Raw genomic sequence first — 18,348 nt, forward strand, 5'->3', positions numbered from 1 at the left:
GGTCCAGTACTATTAGCTATTTTCATTAATGATTTGGATAATGGAATGGAGAGTATGCTTATAAAATTTGTAGATGACACTAAGGCGGGAGGGGGGGTTGCAAGCACTTTGGAAGACAGGATTAGAATCCAAAAGGACCTTGACAAATTAGAGCATCGGTCTGAAATCAACAAGATGAAATTTCAGTACAGATAAGTGCAAAGTGCAAACATTCTTATGTTCTTAAGTACTACACTTATGAAGTTGTACTACAACTACAAAATGGGGAATAACTGACTAGGTGGTAGTACTGTTGAAAAGGATCTGGGGGTCATAGTGGATCACGAATATGAGCCAGCAGTGTGGTGCAGTTGAGAAAAGGGCTAATATCATTCTGGGTTGTGTTAACCGGAGTGTTGTACGTAAGACACAGGAGGTAATTGATTCACTCGGCTCAGCACTGGTGGGGCCTCAGCTGGAGTATTATGTCCTGTTTTGAGCACTATAATTTGTCCACGTCTTTCTGAAAGTGGAGAGAGTCCAGAGGAGAGCAATGATAAAATGTTTAGAAAACCTGACCTATGAGGATGGTTAAAAAAACTGGTCATGTTTAGTTTTGAGTAAAAAAGACTGAGTGGGATCCTGAATAACAGTCTACAAATACATAAGGACTATTTTAAAGAGGACCATGATCAGTTGTTCTCTGTCTGCTGGTGGTAGGAAAAGAAATAAAGGGCTTAATCTGCAGCAAGGGAGATTTGGGTTGGATATTAGGAAAAACTTTCTAGCTATAAGGATAGTTAAGTCCTGGAATAAGGTTCCAAGGGAGGCTGTGGAATCCCTGTCATTGGAGGTTTTTAAGAACAGGTTAGATAAACACCTGTCAGGGATGGTCTAGGTATACTTGGTCCTGCCTCACCACAGGGGCATAAACTAAATGGTCGCTTGAAGGCCCTTCCAGCCCTACATTTCTAGGATTCTATTATAAGATTCTGGTCTTGGGTTGTGTTATGTATGGAGGCCACCCATGCACCTCTAATCCAAACTTCCCTAACATTTAATTTCACAAAGGGGAACTACACAAAAATGAGGGGGTTAGTTAAACAGAAATTAAAAGGTACAGCACCAAAAGCAAAATCCCTGCAAGCTGCATGGAAACTTTTTTAAGACACCATAATAGAGGCTCAACTTAAATGTATACCCCAAATTAAAAAACATATTAAAAGAACCAAAAAAGAGCCACTGTGGCTAAACAACAAAGTAAAAGAAGCAGTGAGAGGCAAAAAGGCATCCTTTAAAAAGTGGAAGTTAAATCCTAGTGTGGAAAATAGAAAGGAGCATAAACTGTGGCAAATGAAGTGTAAAAATATAATTAGGAAGGCCAAAAATAATTTGAACAGCTAGCCAAAGACTCAAAAAGTAATAGCAAATTTTTTTTAAGTGCTTGAGAAGCAGGAAGCCTGCTAAACAACCAGTGGGGCTGCTGAACAATCGAGATACTAAAGGAGCACTCAGGGACGATAAGGTCATTGCAGAAAAACTAAGTGAATTCTTTGCATCGGTCTTCACAGTTGAGGATGTGAGGGAGATTCCCAAAACTGAGCCATTCTTTTTAGGTGACAAATCTGAAGAACTGTCCCAGATTGAGGTGTCATTAGAGGAGGTTTTGGAACTATAACAGGGTTCAAAAAAGAACTAGATAAATTCATGGAGGATAGGTCCATCAATGGCTATTGGGCAGGGATGGTGTCCCTAGCCTCTGTTTGCCAGAAACTGGGAATGGGCGACAGGGGATGGATCACTTATGATTATCTGTTCTGTTCATTCCCTCTGGGACACCTGGCATTGGGCATTGGCCATTGTTGGAAGACAGGATGCTGGGCCAGATGGATCTTTGGTCTGACCCAATATGGCCGTTCTTATATTCTTAGTTTGTGGTGTTCTGATACAGCATTTTGGTTCACATTCATCTCTAGTAAGAACACCGAAGAGCTGCCTCTGAGTCTTATTTAAGTTAGGGAGGGGAGTGAGAACAATCAATGAGAAGGTTGCACTCAAAGCTTCCTCCTCTGCAGTCTAGTCCTTTAGTTAAAGGCTTCAAAGGAAATCTAAATAAAGGAAATAATTAGCTCATGCAGACCTAATTAGTTCATGAAGGAAAAAAATGCTGTGCGTGTAATCGGTTCCACTTAAATGGCAAGGATCAGTTTAATGGTTGGTCAGATATCAGAAATTGTGTGGGTTGTGGCTGTTAGAGTATGTTCTTTAAAAAAAAAAAAAAAAAAAAAAAAGTTTGTGATTTTTATAGTTGGAGCTATGGGATCCATAGATGAAAGCAGCATTTGCTTTTATTTGAGTCTCTGGGGGCTGGAAGTTCTGAAACAGATTAAAAATCTTGCACAGTTAACCCCTAGATCGCTTTTTTTATGGCCTTATCTAGACTAAAGGGATTTATTTATAGCACTGCCTTACGACCAGTCCACATGCTCTCATTTCCCCAACATTCTGAAGACATTTAACTTTTACATGTCACCTTGTGCTCGTCTCTGAATATTTAGGAGTCCAGAGAGCAGATTGGTTTGTGGATGGCCCAAGAGGAAATGTCATTTGAAGAATGAAAATAATTTAGAATGGAATGTTTTTCATGGGACTGGATAGCTCATGTGGGTTATAGTTAACTAAAGATTCTTTTGCCTATAAATCACAAGTTCAAATCCTACCCAAGTCAGTGCTGAGTGAATGAGGCTATTCATGGCTTATGTGAAATGAGCTAGGTAGGTCTCAGTTCAGTTCTCCCCTCATGTTAGGCATGAGTTAGGTGATCATCCACAACTGGCAGCCTCAGCCAAAAGGCCAAGGATTGAATAAGTCATGGAGACTGAACCTTGCAGGTGGTTCCTTCAGGTCTTGGTTGAAGCACTTTGGAACCGCAGTGTGAGAACCTTGTACAGCATGGCAAGTCTGTTTTGTGGGTTAATAGAGGCCTTCAGTTTCAAAAAGAGTGTTCTGAACTACTGTTAGGGGTGTAACAAAAATGTTTGTCTCTTAATATACTTAGGGATGCTCACATATCAGTGATGTCCAGTGCTATCTAACTCTACAAAATGAAGAGGAAAGCTAAACATGGCTCACAACTTACGTTCCTAATAACGTAGCAAAGTTTGCAGATGACACAAAATTACTCAAGGTAGTTAAATCGAAAGTTGACTTGGAAGAGTTATAAAGGAATCTCACAAAACTGGGCAACAAAATGGCAGATGAAATTCAACGTTGATAATGCAAAGTAATGCACATTGGAAAACATTACCCCAACTATACATGTAAAATGATGGGGTCTAAATGAGCTGTTACCACTCTAGAAAGAGATCTTGGCAGCGGTGTGGATAGTTTTCTGAAAACATCTGCTCAGTGTGCAGTAGCACTCAAAAAAGCTAACAGGATGTTAAGAACCATGAGGAAAGAGATAGATAAGGCAGAAAAATTCATAAAGCCAGTATATAAATGCATGGTATGCCCACACCTTGAATGCTGCATTCAGTTCTGGTCACTGCATCTCAAAAAAAGATATATTAGAACTGAAAAAATGCAACAAAAATGATTAGGGGTATGGAACAGCTTCTGTAAGAGGAGAGATTAAAACTGAGACTGTTCAGCTTAGAAAAGAGAAGACTAAGGGAGGATATGATAAAAGTCTGTAAAATCATGAATGATGTGGAGAAAGTGAATAAGGACGTATTATTTATCCCTTCATGGAACACAAGAACAAAGGGTCACCCAATGAAATTAAATGGCAGCAGGTTTAAAACAAACACAATGAAGCACTTCTTCATACAATGTATAGTCAGCCTCTGGAACGCGTTGCCAGGGGATGTTGTGAAGGCCAAAAGTATAACTGGGTTAAAAAAAAGAAATAGGTAAGTTCATGGAGGATAGGTCCATCAATGGCTGTTAGCCAAGATGGTCAGGGATGCAACCCCATGGTCTGTGTGTCCCCAAACCTCTGACTGCCATAAACTGGGACTTGACAACAGGGGATGGATCACTCGATAATTGATGTATTCTGTTCATTCCCTCTGAAGCAACTGTCACCTGTCACTACTGGAAGACAGGATACTGGGCTAGATAGACCATGGGTCTGACCCAGCATGACCATTTTTATGTTCCTCAATTATACACCTTACCAGGTGAGAATCCAATGTGTCTTGAGTTTTGGATCATCTCTGTTTGGCAACACTTGGACTCATGGTGAGCCAGTGGACGTGCATATATGATACATATCCCCCACTGTTATCTGTTAATATAAACAACTTCTCAGTGAAAGGACATAAGATATTGACAACTATAACTGCACTTATCAACTGCACCATGTAGCAAATACTGAATTTGCTCAGCTGGCCAGCATTAAAAATATCTCCGGCCAGCCAGAGAGAAGTGAGAGGAAAGCGGCCTTCAGAAATAAATTTGAGAGAACATCAGGATGGTGTCTGGGACTTTCCATCTTTGGAATAAACAAGGAGTGGTTTACATGGATGCAGTGGGTGACGGAGGGCTGGAAAACAATAGATCTGGGTTCTGCTCCGTTCCATGCCACATTTGGGAGGTTTTGGCACATGAGACCCTAAGCAAGCTATTGAACCTCTGTGCTTCAGTTTCTACATCTTTAAAATGAGAATAATATTTACCTTCCTTACATGTGTTGAGGCCGAATTAATGTTTAGAAACCACTTTGATTCCCTTGAATGGAAGGTGCCATACATGCTCGCATTATAACCATGGACAATGAAAAGCCTCTCAACAGGCCTAACAAAACAGTGTAGTCCTAGTGTGAAGGAAATTCCTGTTAGGAATAATGAAGGCAGGCTGCAAAGAGTAACCAAAATATCCCGTTAAAGGAGAAAACGACACATAGGGCAGCAAGTCCCAAACATCTTTTTATTGAACAGCCCCATTCTCATGCTCCAGGATAGTTCAGCAAGGCCCTTTTGCAGTGCAGGGATCTGAAGGATGATGAGACCAGCAAAGAATTTGCAAATTTCAGTGTTTCCAACTCTCTCAATATTTGATGGGTTTTTTTAAAGCTCCTGCTCCTGGAGGTATGTGAAAACTGGAGAATATCAGCAGCCATTTTTTAAAAAAATGAACACAAATTCTAATCCTTGCGATTGCAGAGAAAAGCTTGAAAACATGAAGCCTAAATCCTCCAACACCAGAAGGCAAATAGGAACCTAAAATGTATTATTTTTAAAATCCTCATGACTTCTGGGATCCTGACTCATGACTTTTGAATTTTGGGGGTTGACAATACTGAAATTCAACCCACCCCCTATTCTCTGAATGCAGTACTCTTAGCTCCCATTTTTTTTATATGTACTTACAGGTGCTGAGGACGTGGTGATGGCATTTTCCAGATCAGAGACGGAAGACAGAAGGCAGTAATTAAAGAGTGTCTGAGCAACACAGAGCTGGAGAGGGCAAGGAGATTCCTGAAGATAGAGGATGGCAGAGCATTAACAAGTTCCTTTGCCCACCCCTAATTTTCCATGGCAGCCCTTGCCCTTTTCCTTTTAATTTTGCTTCCCTTTGCCAACTCTCTGAACACATCTGACAGCCATCTGTTCCTATACACTGTTGCTTCTCATCTGGGCTGTGTTATCAAGGACGAAGCTAGCGATGCATTTACAATTGGTTCAAAGGGACAGACTCTGTTTATGATTGGCTAAAGGAAGACCACTTTTTAAACTTGACCAATGGAAATCTTTTATTTTAGTTCTGATTTTATTTTATATTTTAAAATAAGTCTCTTGACATCCTTCTTCTAAAGAAGCTTTTCAAGCTCCGGTGCTTATTTAGGTCAGATTTGTGAATTTGAACAGGGTTTGGTTGGCTGCATAGAACTGGAATTGAATTGTGATTGGCTGATAATGCTAAAGCTTTCTCTAGATTGCTTGCAGGTATTTTGCTGACATCAACATTTTCATTGCAGAAAGTTGATTTTTTGGTGCATTGGTTTACTTTTCACTTATTGACCTGAGGGGAAAAAAGACGAATGTTCTTTGGAATATTTATTACACACCTAACACACGCACACACTTTGCTTTTGTTGATTGGCTTAAGAACTGTTTTTAATTTCCTATTAGCTCCAAGGTCTCCCATGCAATCAGTTTTTCCATACTTATCTGCTCTATGGCCTCTGGCTCTCTTGGGAGCATGTCAAAAACATATTTACTTTAATAAGTCTACCTGTTGCAGCTGGAATGTGGAGTTCTGCAGCCCTCTGCTTAGCTATGGGCTGTATCAATGAATTGCTGAAAAAAATTGGCATTTGGGTCGCTTTTCTCTTTGCTTCTTACAGAGGAGCTGTAGATTTGCAGGAATTGGAAAAAGATAAGATCTGTGGCTGTGACATTAAATTGCCAAATCTGTATAGCATATGAATGAATTGTGTAAAATAGTACATACAGCTCCACTTTAACCCTTTAATTGCTGCACAGGATTTAGCTCTCAGATAGGGGAACATTACCACCCATGATCTTATATCCATGTTGCACTGGAATACAATAAACAAAGTTTCTTATCACCTGCAGTATTATGTGCAGTATGGCTCTAGTACCTGCAACAATTCAATGAGATGGAAGTCATCTGTCTCCAGGATTAATCAATTTTTCTGTGGCCATTGCTGTATTGGTGGCAGTGGGAATGCACTAAACTGCCCAAACATGAGTGTACATGTGACATGCGCAGATTCACAGAGCTGGGAGAAGAAGTAGGGCCTTCATCTGCAGTGAAATTTTAAAACCATGCACTCACTCTTCAGGAATCTGCACAGTGAATATTAAAATCCTGAGGTACCTTGTGCTGCTGCCTAAAACCAAGCACTTCATTCTCTATTATGTGCAGTGAATTTTTACAATACTTCTAGACTCTGTTGTGGGTTGCACTGATTTAAGATATTTCAAACCGTATTTAAATAGAAATCCGTTCACCTGTACCTAGTTTGTTTCATGCGATTGTTAATTATTTGGAGTAACAGCTCAGGATCCTGGCTGTGACTACTTGACTGTTCTCATGACATGCAATTATGATGATACAGATGTTATTAAAATCTCAAAAGTGAACAAACAGGAGAAACCATTGGAATATGTGTGGGAGAGAGAAGTGGGGACTTTATCTTGAACAAATAACCATTGTGTAAATGGGAACAACTGTAATTCTATCTATGAAAAAGATCCTTTTGATTCAATTGCATCTTTGTAAAGTTTCAATGTGAAAGTTAATCTCTTACCTCAGTTTATTGAGGCTGGATAAGATTTCCCTGTATTAAAATGAAACCATCAATGAGCCCAATTGGTTCTTGTGATTTGAACTAAGAGGCACTTTGATTTTAACTTTGGTGCAAAGGGGGCAGCCCTTAAAGGGTTAATTTAAGGTGATCTGTGTTTTCAGCCACTGGCTGGAATGAGGGGGCTGGATTGTAGTGGCCTGTCATTGTCAAAGCTAACATGTATACTCCATGTGTATCTATGGCATTTCTGAGCTGTTACATCTTTTTAAGAAAAGTGAAGTGTTTCTGTGGTTTAATCTTTTGACTAAAAATGTAACTGTTGGGGGGAAAATACAGTTTTTAATAGCTATTCTTGTTTCTTATTGATTTATTATATTGGTAACTCACAAAATGCAAAATATCCATGTTGCTCTTGTGAAAGATTTACCTGTAAAGTCCAAACTGGAAGGGTTCAGTAGGCATCTCTGATGCAGATACGCTGAAAACAGGATAATGTGGAGTTCAGATGCCTGAACAAATATATTCACATCAGGATATTGCTGCCATCTCTTGTATCTGTATACTGAACCCAAGTTGCCTGGCATCCTTATTATACCATTATTCTCTCTTCTCTTCCCACCTCAATCTCACTAATTTCCATTGGCTACAGGTTTTAGAACAGTGGTTTCTTACATTGAAATGGGGCAAGAGGATCTGTGATAAATTACTTTCGTATGTTGGGGGAGGCAGAGTATGGTAGAACACTGGAAACCCTCTTAATCCCCTATGGCCAAGTCCAAAGTGCTTGTGTTGTCCCTCTTCTGGAAACCAGATTTGCCTGTTAACCCTGGAATAGTGAGGGATGGAAGAAAGGGCACAGAGCAGTGGGGACTGACTTTTTTAGTGTACAGAACACTTTCTATAGCTTCCCTTTCATGCTTCAGTCTGTCTTGTGTAAACAATTTCTAATTAAAGGTTGAGAACTCCAGCTTCATGTGGGCCAGAGGTGGGTGTGACTCTAAACTGAAAGACATAACTCATGAGCCAGTATTGCCAACCCCAGATGTTCAAAAATCATGAGTCAGGCTCACAAAAAATCATGAGATTGGCTTTAAAATCATGAGATTATGTAAAATAATAGATTTGGTGTTCTTTTCATTTAGCTTCTGCTTTTTGAGTCTTTTGGGTGCACTGGGGTCACATTTTGAAGCTTTCTCCACAGCCACGAGGGTCAGAAACTTACTTTTTCTGTAAGAATGAAAGCTGAAAACATCACATATCCACTTGACTCCAGGAGCTGGGACTTTAAGGAAAACTATAATTATCATGAGACTCATGACAAAATCATGAGTTGACAACACTGAGTATAACACAAAAGGTGACGCCAGAGAGCCCACAAAAGATGTACTTAAGGCATTATGTAAAGTGGCAGCGGGGGTCTCTAGGTGGCTTCTCGAATAGCGCAGATCTGAAATCCTTGGGTGGAAATCTTTGGGAGAGTGCCTCGTGATCCCCATATACTTTAGGGTTTTTTCTCTTTCAAGAGCTCATAACTTACCCCAACAATGTAGGCAAACCAAACTAAGAAGGAACTAAATTGAAACCTGTGGTAATGCTAATTCAGCATCCTCTGAGAGCCTGGCTGAGCATGAAGGACAATGGTTGAGAGAGAAAAACAGATTCTGCCATTCACTTCAGAGTTCAGGGTTGCTGCTTGTATATGCAGCAGGAGTAGAGCAGATTAAAGACCTCTCCTTACCCAGTTTAAGCACAATGTGCACTGGAGTTTTACAGACTGGGGGAAGGGAGGGAATTTAGGAACTGAAGGAAACACTCCTCCTGTCTCTTCAGGTGGGTAGCAATTGCTGTAATTTTTGCTGAGGTCATTGCATCCGTGAGCATTGCCCATTGTAACTGAAGAAAATGAGACTTCTTATCTTTCATGTCAGCCTTTAGACTGATTCTTCCAGGTCCCTAAATAAACCTTATAGTAAGAGAGCATGTGAGCTGTTGGTGAGGCATAGATGTCAACCCGTGAAGATTTAGTAATAGGGATTCTTGGAGGGAATGGTTATTTGATATAGTGAGGACTGGTAATGGGATATATAGAGCCTTTCACCTTTAAGTTGCTTATTCCAATCTATCCCAGGTAAATAGTGATCAAAAGTTGTCACTCTCTCATGGCTGTTCAGTGGCCTGTGTGAAAGGAGTTACACAGTCTCAATGGCAGTGCACTGCCCACTTCACAGGTGCCCATACTGCTAAAATGCCCACCTTAATAGTCTTGGGAGAAACTAAGGAATAAATAGCTTATGAAAACCTCCCTCCCTTGGTCACTGCTTGTCAGGGTGGGGTAAATTTTTACAGCCACTGGTGATGCTGTTCTGAGGATAAATAGAGAAATTCAGTCTTCAGGGCTGTCAATATTTTAACTTTTTTTCAATCATTAAATTCTCATGACAAATTAAGCAGAGAAAAATAAGGACCACTAAGTGGGAGGTTGCAAGTCAGTGTGTCTTGCAAATCTGACTTACAAATGTTATGTAAGATATTTGTTTTATACGAGGGTTACTGAATAATTGAGGAAACTTTTACACCTTTAGAATATTTTAATATTAATTCTCCAGTTTTCTTCCTTTTTGTATTGCTTGCCTCCTCTTTAAGGACTGTGGTGTGGCTGGCCACAAGTAAAACTTGTGGCACAAGGGCCAGTACAATGCAATTTGTGACCATTAGAGTAACTGCCTCTCAAATCCTTGATGGTTTGCTGTGTACTCTGGTGGTTAGCAGTCAGAAATTCTGGGTTTTATTCTAGCCTCTGCCACAGATCCACTGGATAACTTTAAGCAAGTTTAACAAGGAGTCCGGTGGCACTTTAAAGACTAACAGATTTATTTGGGCATAAGCTTTTGTGGATTAAAAAAAACCTCACTTTACCCACGAAAGCTTATGCCCAAATAAATCTGCTAGACTTTAAGGTGCCACCGGACTCCTTGTTGTTTTTGTGGATACAGACTAACACGGCTCCCTCTTGATACTTAAGCAAGTTTGTTAGGCATGTCTGCCTCATTTTTATCCCACAGAGAAAAGGGTATATTAGTATCTTCACAGAAGTGTTGCAAAGCTTAATTGTTTGTAAGGCGCTTTTAAGAACCTTTGCTAAAAGGTGCTGTTGAAATGCAAAGAAATAGTATTAGACAGAGGAACGACTGGAATACCAAAGCATTGCTATGTAGCATATGTAGTATGTCCTGCACTGGTAAGATTTTTACTGTGTACAATTGAGCTTCATGTTGGATTTGGACCAGTGCTATTGGCTAACCCAGAGACCCACCTGTTCAATGTAGGCAATGCTGAAATCAACGGTGGGGTTGGAATAAAGGTAGAAGAAGTTAGAAGTGTAAAAGAAAAGGAGCCCTTTAAATAGTTTTCTCCTGCCCTATTGCATTTGAGTTGGTGGCTGCTGCTTTAAAAACACATATCAAGCTTTTACCTTTCAGAAAATTTAAGGAAACAAGATTTATTTTTAAACTCATTTTTTTTAAAAATGTGGTGTTGCTTTCATTCTGGCCTCTTAGTCTTTCTCAGTAATTTGCTTCACATGTCTTGTTGATTAGTGTGAAAATTCCCATCAGCTGGGCCTGTCGCTTCAGTAAACCTGGTGCTGTACCATGTAACTATAGTTAAAGTTGCATTTTAAATGCATTATATGGGATTGAATTTGGTGCTTGCGCAAGTGAATAGTCCTGAGTTGAACCAGGCACAGTGTTGGTAACTGTGTCTAGGCTAACTTCTTCCCTATAGCCTCCCATCCACTAACACTCTAAGTTTAGTACCTTATTTGAATACTGCAGATTTTGCTCTCACCTGCCTATGTGCAACCCCTTCATAGTAAATTGCATGCTGATGTGCACCTCCTGAAGTTCCATTCACTTTAGTATTCATGTTACGTTGCACATGTCCCAAGTGTACCTCTAGGGTCATGCAAGTGAATTGACAGCCACAGTTCTGGATGATGAAGATTACACTCTATCAACAGCACAGTGCCACTGAAGCTAATTTGGTTAACCCCATCAATGAGGTAAAAGGCACTGAATTTGACCAATTGCTTTCAGTGTGATTGCACAGGGATAACTGAAAGAATGTGGTGTTGGAAGGGCAAGAATAGAATAGGTGGGCATCAGGAGAAGGGCAACAGCAGAAACCATGTTCCAGACTGCAACATGTGGATTAAATTGTGACTTTAGCATTCTTCAGGGTATCCCTTTTAGCAGAGAGGTAGCCAGTCCCAGTGGATAGGACATTGGACTGGTAGACAGGAGAGCTGGGTTCTATTTCTAGATCTGTCCTTGATTTGCTGTGTAACCCTGGGCAAGTCACATAACTCTGTAACTCAGTTTTCCCTTTCTCCCTCACCTCTTGGACAACACCAAAACCTAGGGATAACAAGTGTTACAGCAGGGTTACATATTGTTAAAGACATTATCAGGGCAAGGAGATGGCCTGGCTGCTCCAATCCATGTTAGAGCCTTCTAGTTTCTGCAGTTGATATCATCTGGTGAGTGAGGGATTCTTTGTTACCCTGCTATCTCTTCTGGCCCTTCTTTCATTTTCTTTTCAGCTGATTTGCTCCAGACAGAATTATTGCAACATGTAATAAAACAAACTGGCTAATTTCCCACTATAACCTGGATCACCTCAACTTTATGGATTGTGTTTGGGGAAGATAATCCTGTTTTGTTTTTTAAAGCTTTAGCATTTGGTTGCTTACAAGCTGCATCATGTATGGGCATGGAACAGCTGTATGTGCAGAGCTTCTTGCTGCCTCACCATTTCCCCACATTGAGCCTCCTAGATGCGAACTGTGATTGAGATCAGAAGCTCCATGAAACCCAGAGAATGAGTTCTCCACTTATGTTACTCTTTAACTTGCCTTTCCCCAATATAAAGGCCATTCCAAGTGTGGACTGATGCATCTGCTCCTTCCATTGCTTTTTCACTTCGCTCAATTATTCTCTTTTCTTTTGATGCAAACATAAATGCATGCAACCCCCACTGGGACAGACACTGCAGCCTCTTCTGTATTGTTTGTGGGAGCAGCTGGAGGCATTTATCCAGTGCAGAGCAGACATTATCTCTCCACATGGTATGCTTGTCACTGTCACATTGCACCTGAGCACCATTGGCCCAAGAAAGCAAGACACTGTGCTAGAACCAAGTTTAAAAAATGTTTAAACAAGGTTTGAAAACAGCTTCAATGAAATTTGTTACTTGCAGTTTGGCTGGGTTCAGGCCCTGAGGCTTAACTGTGTTCTAGCAGAGCTGAGGTAAGACTGGTTATGCTTCATGCTCCTCACTCAAACCACATGAGAAACCAATTTTACTGGATTTGTGTTTAGACAGATCCTTAACACTGTTCCTGGCCAAATGTATAGGACCTTACAACATCGTAAGTCTGCAACCTGGGCCAATTGCTCTACACACTGCTGCACAGGTATTCCATCAGGTTTTGAGCTACAAGGCCCATCTAAAGGACACAAATATGATTGGGGAAAACTAATAACAACAGTCCCTCTGCCATGGTTAATGTTTCCGTCTAACAATGTAGTTGAACTGAACTGTCTTTTAACAGTTCTTCTCAAATCAGGCTAAAGTCCAGGGCATGATTCGACACTCTGCTGCAGCACCTTTACAAAGGCTCATCTGGAGTAAAGGGGCTGCAAAGGTGGCTTAACTAGCCCCCAAAGTTTAGAGGGCTTTGCTAGGTGTATCCCCTGATGTAGGGCTGTGTGAGGAGCAGAGGAAGTTGCCAAAGTGTCCTGTGCTTTGCTTATTCTGGCCTAGAAGGGGTCTGTTCAAAGCAGTCATAAAAGCTTAAAACTAGCTTTGCTCCCACTTCCTGGGCTGCTCTTCCTGAGAAGCAACATACAGAATTCAGCTACAAGGCTGCAGTGCAACTTCAGAACATGGTTAAAATATGGCTTGATCATGTCTAGTCTTCACTCTGGAGGCCAGCTTTAGTTACACTGGTGTAGGATTAGAGTATTATAACTAAATCTTTGGCCTTTGCTGTATAGACAGGACCGCTGCTATATTGTTTGCAGACTCTTAAAATATGACTTTGTAAGAAAGGACTCTACAACGCAAGTACAGCATTACCATATTCAGCAGTGGCTTTTATATACATATGTGTACACCAGGAGGAGGGAGGGTGCATGGAGTCATTTAATCATGGAATGAAATGGAAACCTGTGTCACTGCTGACTATGCGCAGTAATCCATTTTCAACTTTACTAGTGATCTCCTAATTGAGGGCACTAAGGAAATTGCCTTGAACGTGATTGGAATAGTCAGTTGTAGGCAGGCATTCTCCCCCATTCTCTTGTCTTGTATCTTTCCAAATGCCTGGAGCAGACAGCCATAGCAAAGCTTTGCCTGACCAAGGGTCCTGCTCAATGCCTGGAGCCTGATGCTCAACCACAGCTAAGCACTGTGGTTTTCTGCTGCAAGCAACAAATGTATTATGTAATTCATGCTGTGTAATTAGAAGTGAATGTAAATAGAGACCATAGTGAACCTCTGTAGTAAATATAAAGTGGGTGAATCCCTTTAGTTGGAAGGGTAAGGAGAGAATTTTTTCCCACTGCTGTGTTCTCATAAGCTTCTTTGAGCCTGGAGAAAGATTTTAATTAAACTGGACAGAGCCTTAAGCTTCCTAATAGCCTGCCCTAGCCAGCAGCACCAAGTCCTAAAGTGCCCTTCTGAAAGGGATTGTTCAGCATGCTGGTTCTGTAGCATGCTGAGCTGCTTGTACCGTATGAGTTTACAGTAGAGTCCTTTTGTGTTTCAAGCAATAACACTGTCCTCCTGGCCTTGCACTGACCTATGGTCACACCCTGCTGAGAATGAGGGAAGGGCTTGGGTTCTCTCCTTCTGGTTGTTTCTATGTAAGTATTTGCCATAAGAAAATGGGGCAAGCATTTGCCATAAAAAAAAATTGTTTTTATTTGACTTTTCAAAATGGCATCCATGTAGGAAAGTCTACATGGCACATAATCAGAGCAGCGCAGAGAAATTTAAATAAAATGTCTTCAGTTCCAATGCAGTTATCAAGTGCAAGGAGGCAGGATCTAGAGGTTAACCTAGTCCCTTCTCACTGAGCTAACAGCATGTCACTAAGAGATGGGAAAGGCTTTCAGAGGTACTTTAATACATCAGAATCAACACACAAAGTAGGTCTTGTACCAATCTCTGATGACCAGCAAACTGAACCATAGTACAGCTACTATAGGCGCTATGCTGCACAAATGAGGGTCCTCCATAGCAAATGCCCTACCTCACATCCGTGAAAGTTTGGCTATAAGGTCGGTCAGATTTGTACTGACAAGATAGGTAGAGAAAGAGGTCTCTGATGTAGTCAGGTACCAGACCATGTAGGGCTTTATAGATTAAAATAACACCTTCAATTGAACTCACAACAGATGGGACATTACATTCAACCCCATCTGGTGATGGGCTTGTTGTAGAGCAAGTTGCACAAATGTGCTTAATGCACAAGCCCAAAGCAGCACACAGATCCTCAAATTTCCCTAGACATATACTGACCTGGGACCATGGGCCAAATTCAATCATTGTGTAACTCAGCTGACTTCAGTGGAGTTGCACTCATGATTATTTTGACCCTATGTGTCTAGAATTATGAAGATTGACGTTCCTGTAGGAAAGGCCCTGCTGCCTTTTGGGATGGTGCAACCTGCTTTCCAGGTGGGAAGAAGAGCCTATTTTTTGTAGCCTCATACCTTGGAAGGGTGCCTTGAGTGGGCTCCTGTCCAGGGCTGAATAAGTCTCTATGGAGGCAGTTACATTTCATATTACCCATCTCACTTAAAGTTGCAAAGAGAAGGGGGAATGAGATCAAGGGGGGAACCCTATGGATGTTAACATACTTTCCATCTCCTCTGTGGGTTAAACAGCACCTGATGCATTAAAGTGGGAGATGGTGTTTGGGAAACTGTCAAAGGGAATGAGAGTTAGGCAGCTCAGGGGCACAGATGTCTGTGGCGAGAAGGGTATAAAGAAGCTCTAATGCTGAGTTCTTACAAGCCTGTCTGGTGGATAATGTACATCTTTCTATCCTTTTCACTGAAAGCGGCTCAACTCCATCAATGCTCTCTACTGCTCCATGGATCTTCTCCCTCTGGGGTGTCTCCCTGTTAGCATCAACATTACTTTTTAATAAATACAACACCCCAGTAGCTAGGACTATTGCTGTTGAATACAATAGAATTATTTCATAAATGAACCATGGATGAAGATCTGGCTCTATTTCTCCTTCTATTTACTTTCTGATTCCTTCCCAAGAAAGGCTACTTCCAGTTCCTTTGGCTCAGTTGAGGTCTTGTCCTGGTCAGTGGTGGCCTGATTTTCAGAAGTGCTGCACACCTCTTCTTCCTGGTCATGCCAATGGAAGTGTGGGCGCACAGCACTTTTTGCAAATAATGTAATTAAATGTTTGACTCTGGCCTGAGTTCTGTCTTAGCCCAAAAGTGAAATCCACTTCCTGTTGGTGTGGAATAAACCCTAGTCTAGGCTATCCTCTCTGTACCAATTTTCACTTATCCCACTTGTTCACTTTCTAGTATCCAGAATTTTGCTGATACTTCTTTATGACCATTATACTCTGCTTTTCTTTTTCTTAATTATCTAATGTTATGCAGCTACCCATCGTTCCCAGAGGCTGTTCTTGCTGCTGCAGGAAGTGGCCTGTGTAAGATGAGCTCCAACCAGGATGATGGGCCTGCCTCATCTCATAAGTATTTTACTTACACCAGGTGGGTAATTTGTCTCTGGAGCAGCAGTGAGCAGGCAGACACATGTATGCTGCTGGAGCAGAGTGAGAGGGACTGAATTTCAATCATTTAGTACAGCTTGGGATCTGCAGCCTCTTAGGTTTTCATACAGTAAGCACAAAAAACACCTTTCCACTAACCAGGCACTGAAAGAGGCTGGCTTTGCTAGTCAACTTTTGATTAATTTCAGCAATGGGGGTGAGGGGAGAACCAACCAGTCTCCAGGAACAAATGAATCCTCTGCTGAATGCAGAAATGGCAAAGGTGAGAAGTGCTATGTCGAAGAAGTGCCTGGCATGGCACTTAGAGGGAGTGGGAGACCCTGGATGTCAGTCTTGGCATCTTTTACACAGCAGCTCAGTGCCGGCATTTTCTCCTCTTCTTCACTGCGTAAAGGCAAACATGAAGGAGTTAAAAGACTAAAGAACATCTTAAAATGAAGCATGTCAAGAGGAGCCTCATTTTTCTGAGTTACGTCTGGTTCAGTTATATATCCTATGTTCTGTTAAGGAGAGAATCTCACCCTGAGATCTGAAGCCTTTTTACAGAAGTTGCTTTCTCGCACTCTCCTGCCTTTTTTGGGGTGTTTCCCACTTACTGCTACTGTGAGCTCTGTAGAGACTAGGGGCAGGCCTATCCTGATTTATAATCAAATATGACATGATCTTTCCCTGCTATTTCAAAGTGGCTCTGAAGGCACTTTGGGGTGCTAACTTCACCTGTCCATTTTTTCAGGAGCCTCCCTGTCAGTGCCTTGCCCTGAGAAGGGGCAAAACCATTATGGTCCTTCTCCCCAGGTTGGTTCCCTTTAGTATTCCATATATTGCCCTCTCTTTCAGGTGAACTTGGGCAAGTCACCTTCTCTCTCTGTGCCCCTGATTCCCCTCCCACCCACCATCTGCCGTGTCTATTGAGGCTGTAAGCGATTTGGGGCAGGGACTGTCTCCTACGATGCGTTTGTACAGTACCTAGCACAACTGAGGCCTCTAGGTGCTATTGTAATACAATTGATGATCATCCTGGGGTGTATTTTAATCCTACTTTTGGGTGTGTCTTTTTTTTGGTCCATTGATCTGATGTAGCTTTTGCTTCTTCTCCAACCTTCAGAAAAAGGCACCTTCCTAGTGTGTGTTTAGCCTAGAGAAAAGCCTCTGAACAAAATTCTGTTCTATTTTTCTATTGGTGGTAAATTTTGTGTCAGTGTATGGAGAGCAACTGGCTGAGTCAGTGATAGAAACCTGTGTGTGTACACACGTACGTACATACACTGGGAACAATGTTCCACTGAAAACTGTATTATCATCCCTCGAGGGTTTGCTTTTGATGAAGAAAAGGGGTTGATATTTAACCCCCTTCTCTTCTTCTTCTGAGCAGCGGCTTGAATTAAAGAAAAAAGAGACGCGTCCTTGGCAGGGGAGACTGTCTGCCTTGGAGCTCCCCATAGGGAGGCAATCAGTCCTCACACTCAGCAAGGCGCACTGGCTCAGTCTGCAGCATTAATCAGGGTTGACTGTGCCTCTTAATCCCCTGATCCCTTCCATAAGGATGAGGGCATGAGTGCTGCATCCACATGTAATGCTCTTCCTCACTGCAAATAGGCCCAGCTCTGTGGTTTGCTGCAGACAGTGATTAGTTGGCTGGAGGATCAAAACATAATTAGCAAATCTGCAATAAGAGTGAAGGCCAGGAGGGCAGTGGCTTAATGAAGGGAGGAGTCACAAATGGTGTCTGAAGGAAGAGAAATACATTAAATATGGAAGGATTTAACTGCTCTCCTGTTTAATGGGATTGTAACGTACATAGCCAGGGCACTGCGAGAAAGAAGTTGGCAGCTCTGGAGTTCTTAAAGGCAAAACTATTATTATTTTATTTGTTACCATAGTGCCTAGGAGTCTTAGACATAGACCAGGATCTCATTGTGATAGGTGCTGTACAAATACAGAACAAAAAGACTACCCCTAAGTAAGATGGGGGGGTAGTAGTCTTAAGAGGAAGCTCCCACTGCTATCAAGGTAGGATGGCTTGGTGGTTAAAGCACTGGACTGTGAGTCAGGTTGCCTGCATTTGACTCCCAACTCTTTCACACTCCCTGCACGACCTTGGGCAAGTCTTTGATTCTGCACCTTAGTTTTTCCCATCTGTAAAACTGTGGTAATACTGACCCGACCTCATAGTGCTGTTGTGAGGCTTAATATATTAATGGGTGTAAAATGCTTTCAGATCCCCTGAAGGAAGGTCCTTTATAGCTGCAAAATATTA

The 18,348-nt window shown here is 41.6% G+C and overlaps 1 protein-coding gene across 1 annotated transcript in view; it reads left to right on the forward strand.

Annotated features, from left to right (window-relative positions):
- CTNNBIP1 (catenin beta interacting protein 1) overlaps nt 1–7,603 on the forward strand; it is a 54,301-nt gene extending 46,698 nt beyond the window's left edge. The window contains exon 5 of the mRNA XM_065421475.1: nt 5,357–7,603. Within this exon, the coding sequence (XP_065277547.1) occupies nt 5,357–5,415 (59 nt within the window). The 3' untranslated portion in view covers nt 5,416–7,603. The remainder of the gene's footprint in view (nt 1–5,356) is intronic.
- Nucleotides 7,604–18,348: the final 10,745 nt, after the last annotated feature.

Source organism: Emys orbicularis, chromosome 22 (genome assembly GCF_028017835.1).
Source record: "Emys orbicularis isolate rEmyOrb1 chromosome 22, rEmyOrb1.hap1, whole genome shotgun sequence".
NCBI lineage: Eukaryota > Metazoa > Chordata > Testudines > Emydidae > Emys > Emys orbicularis.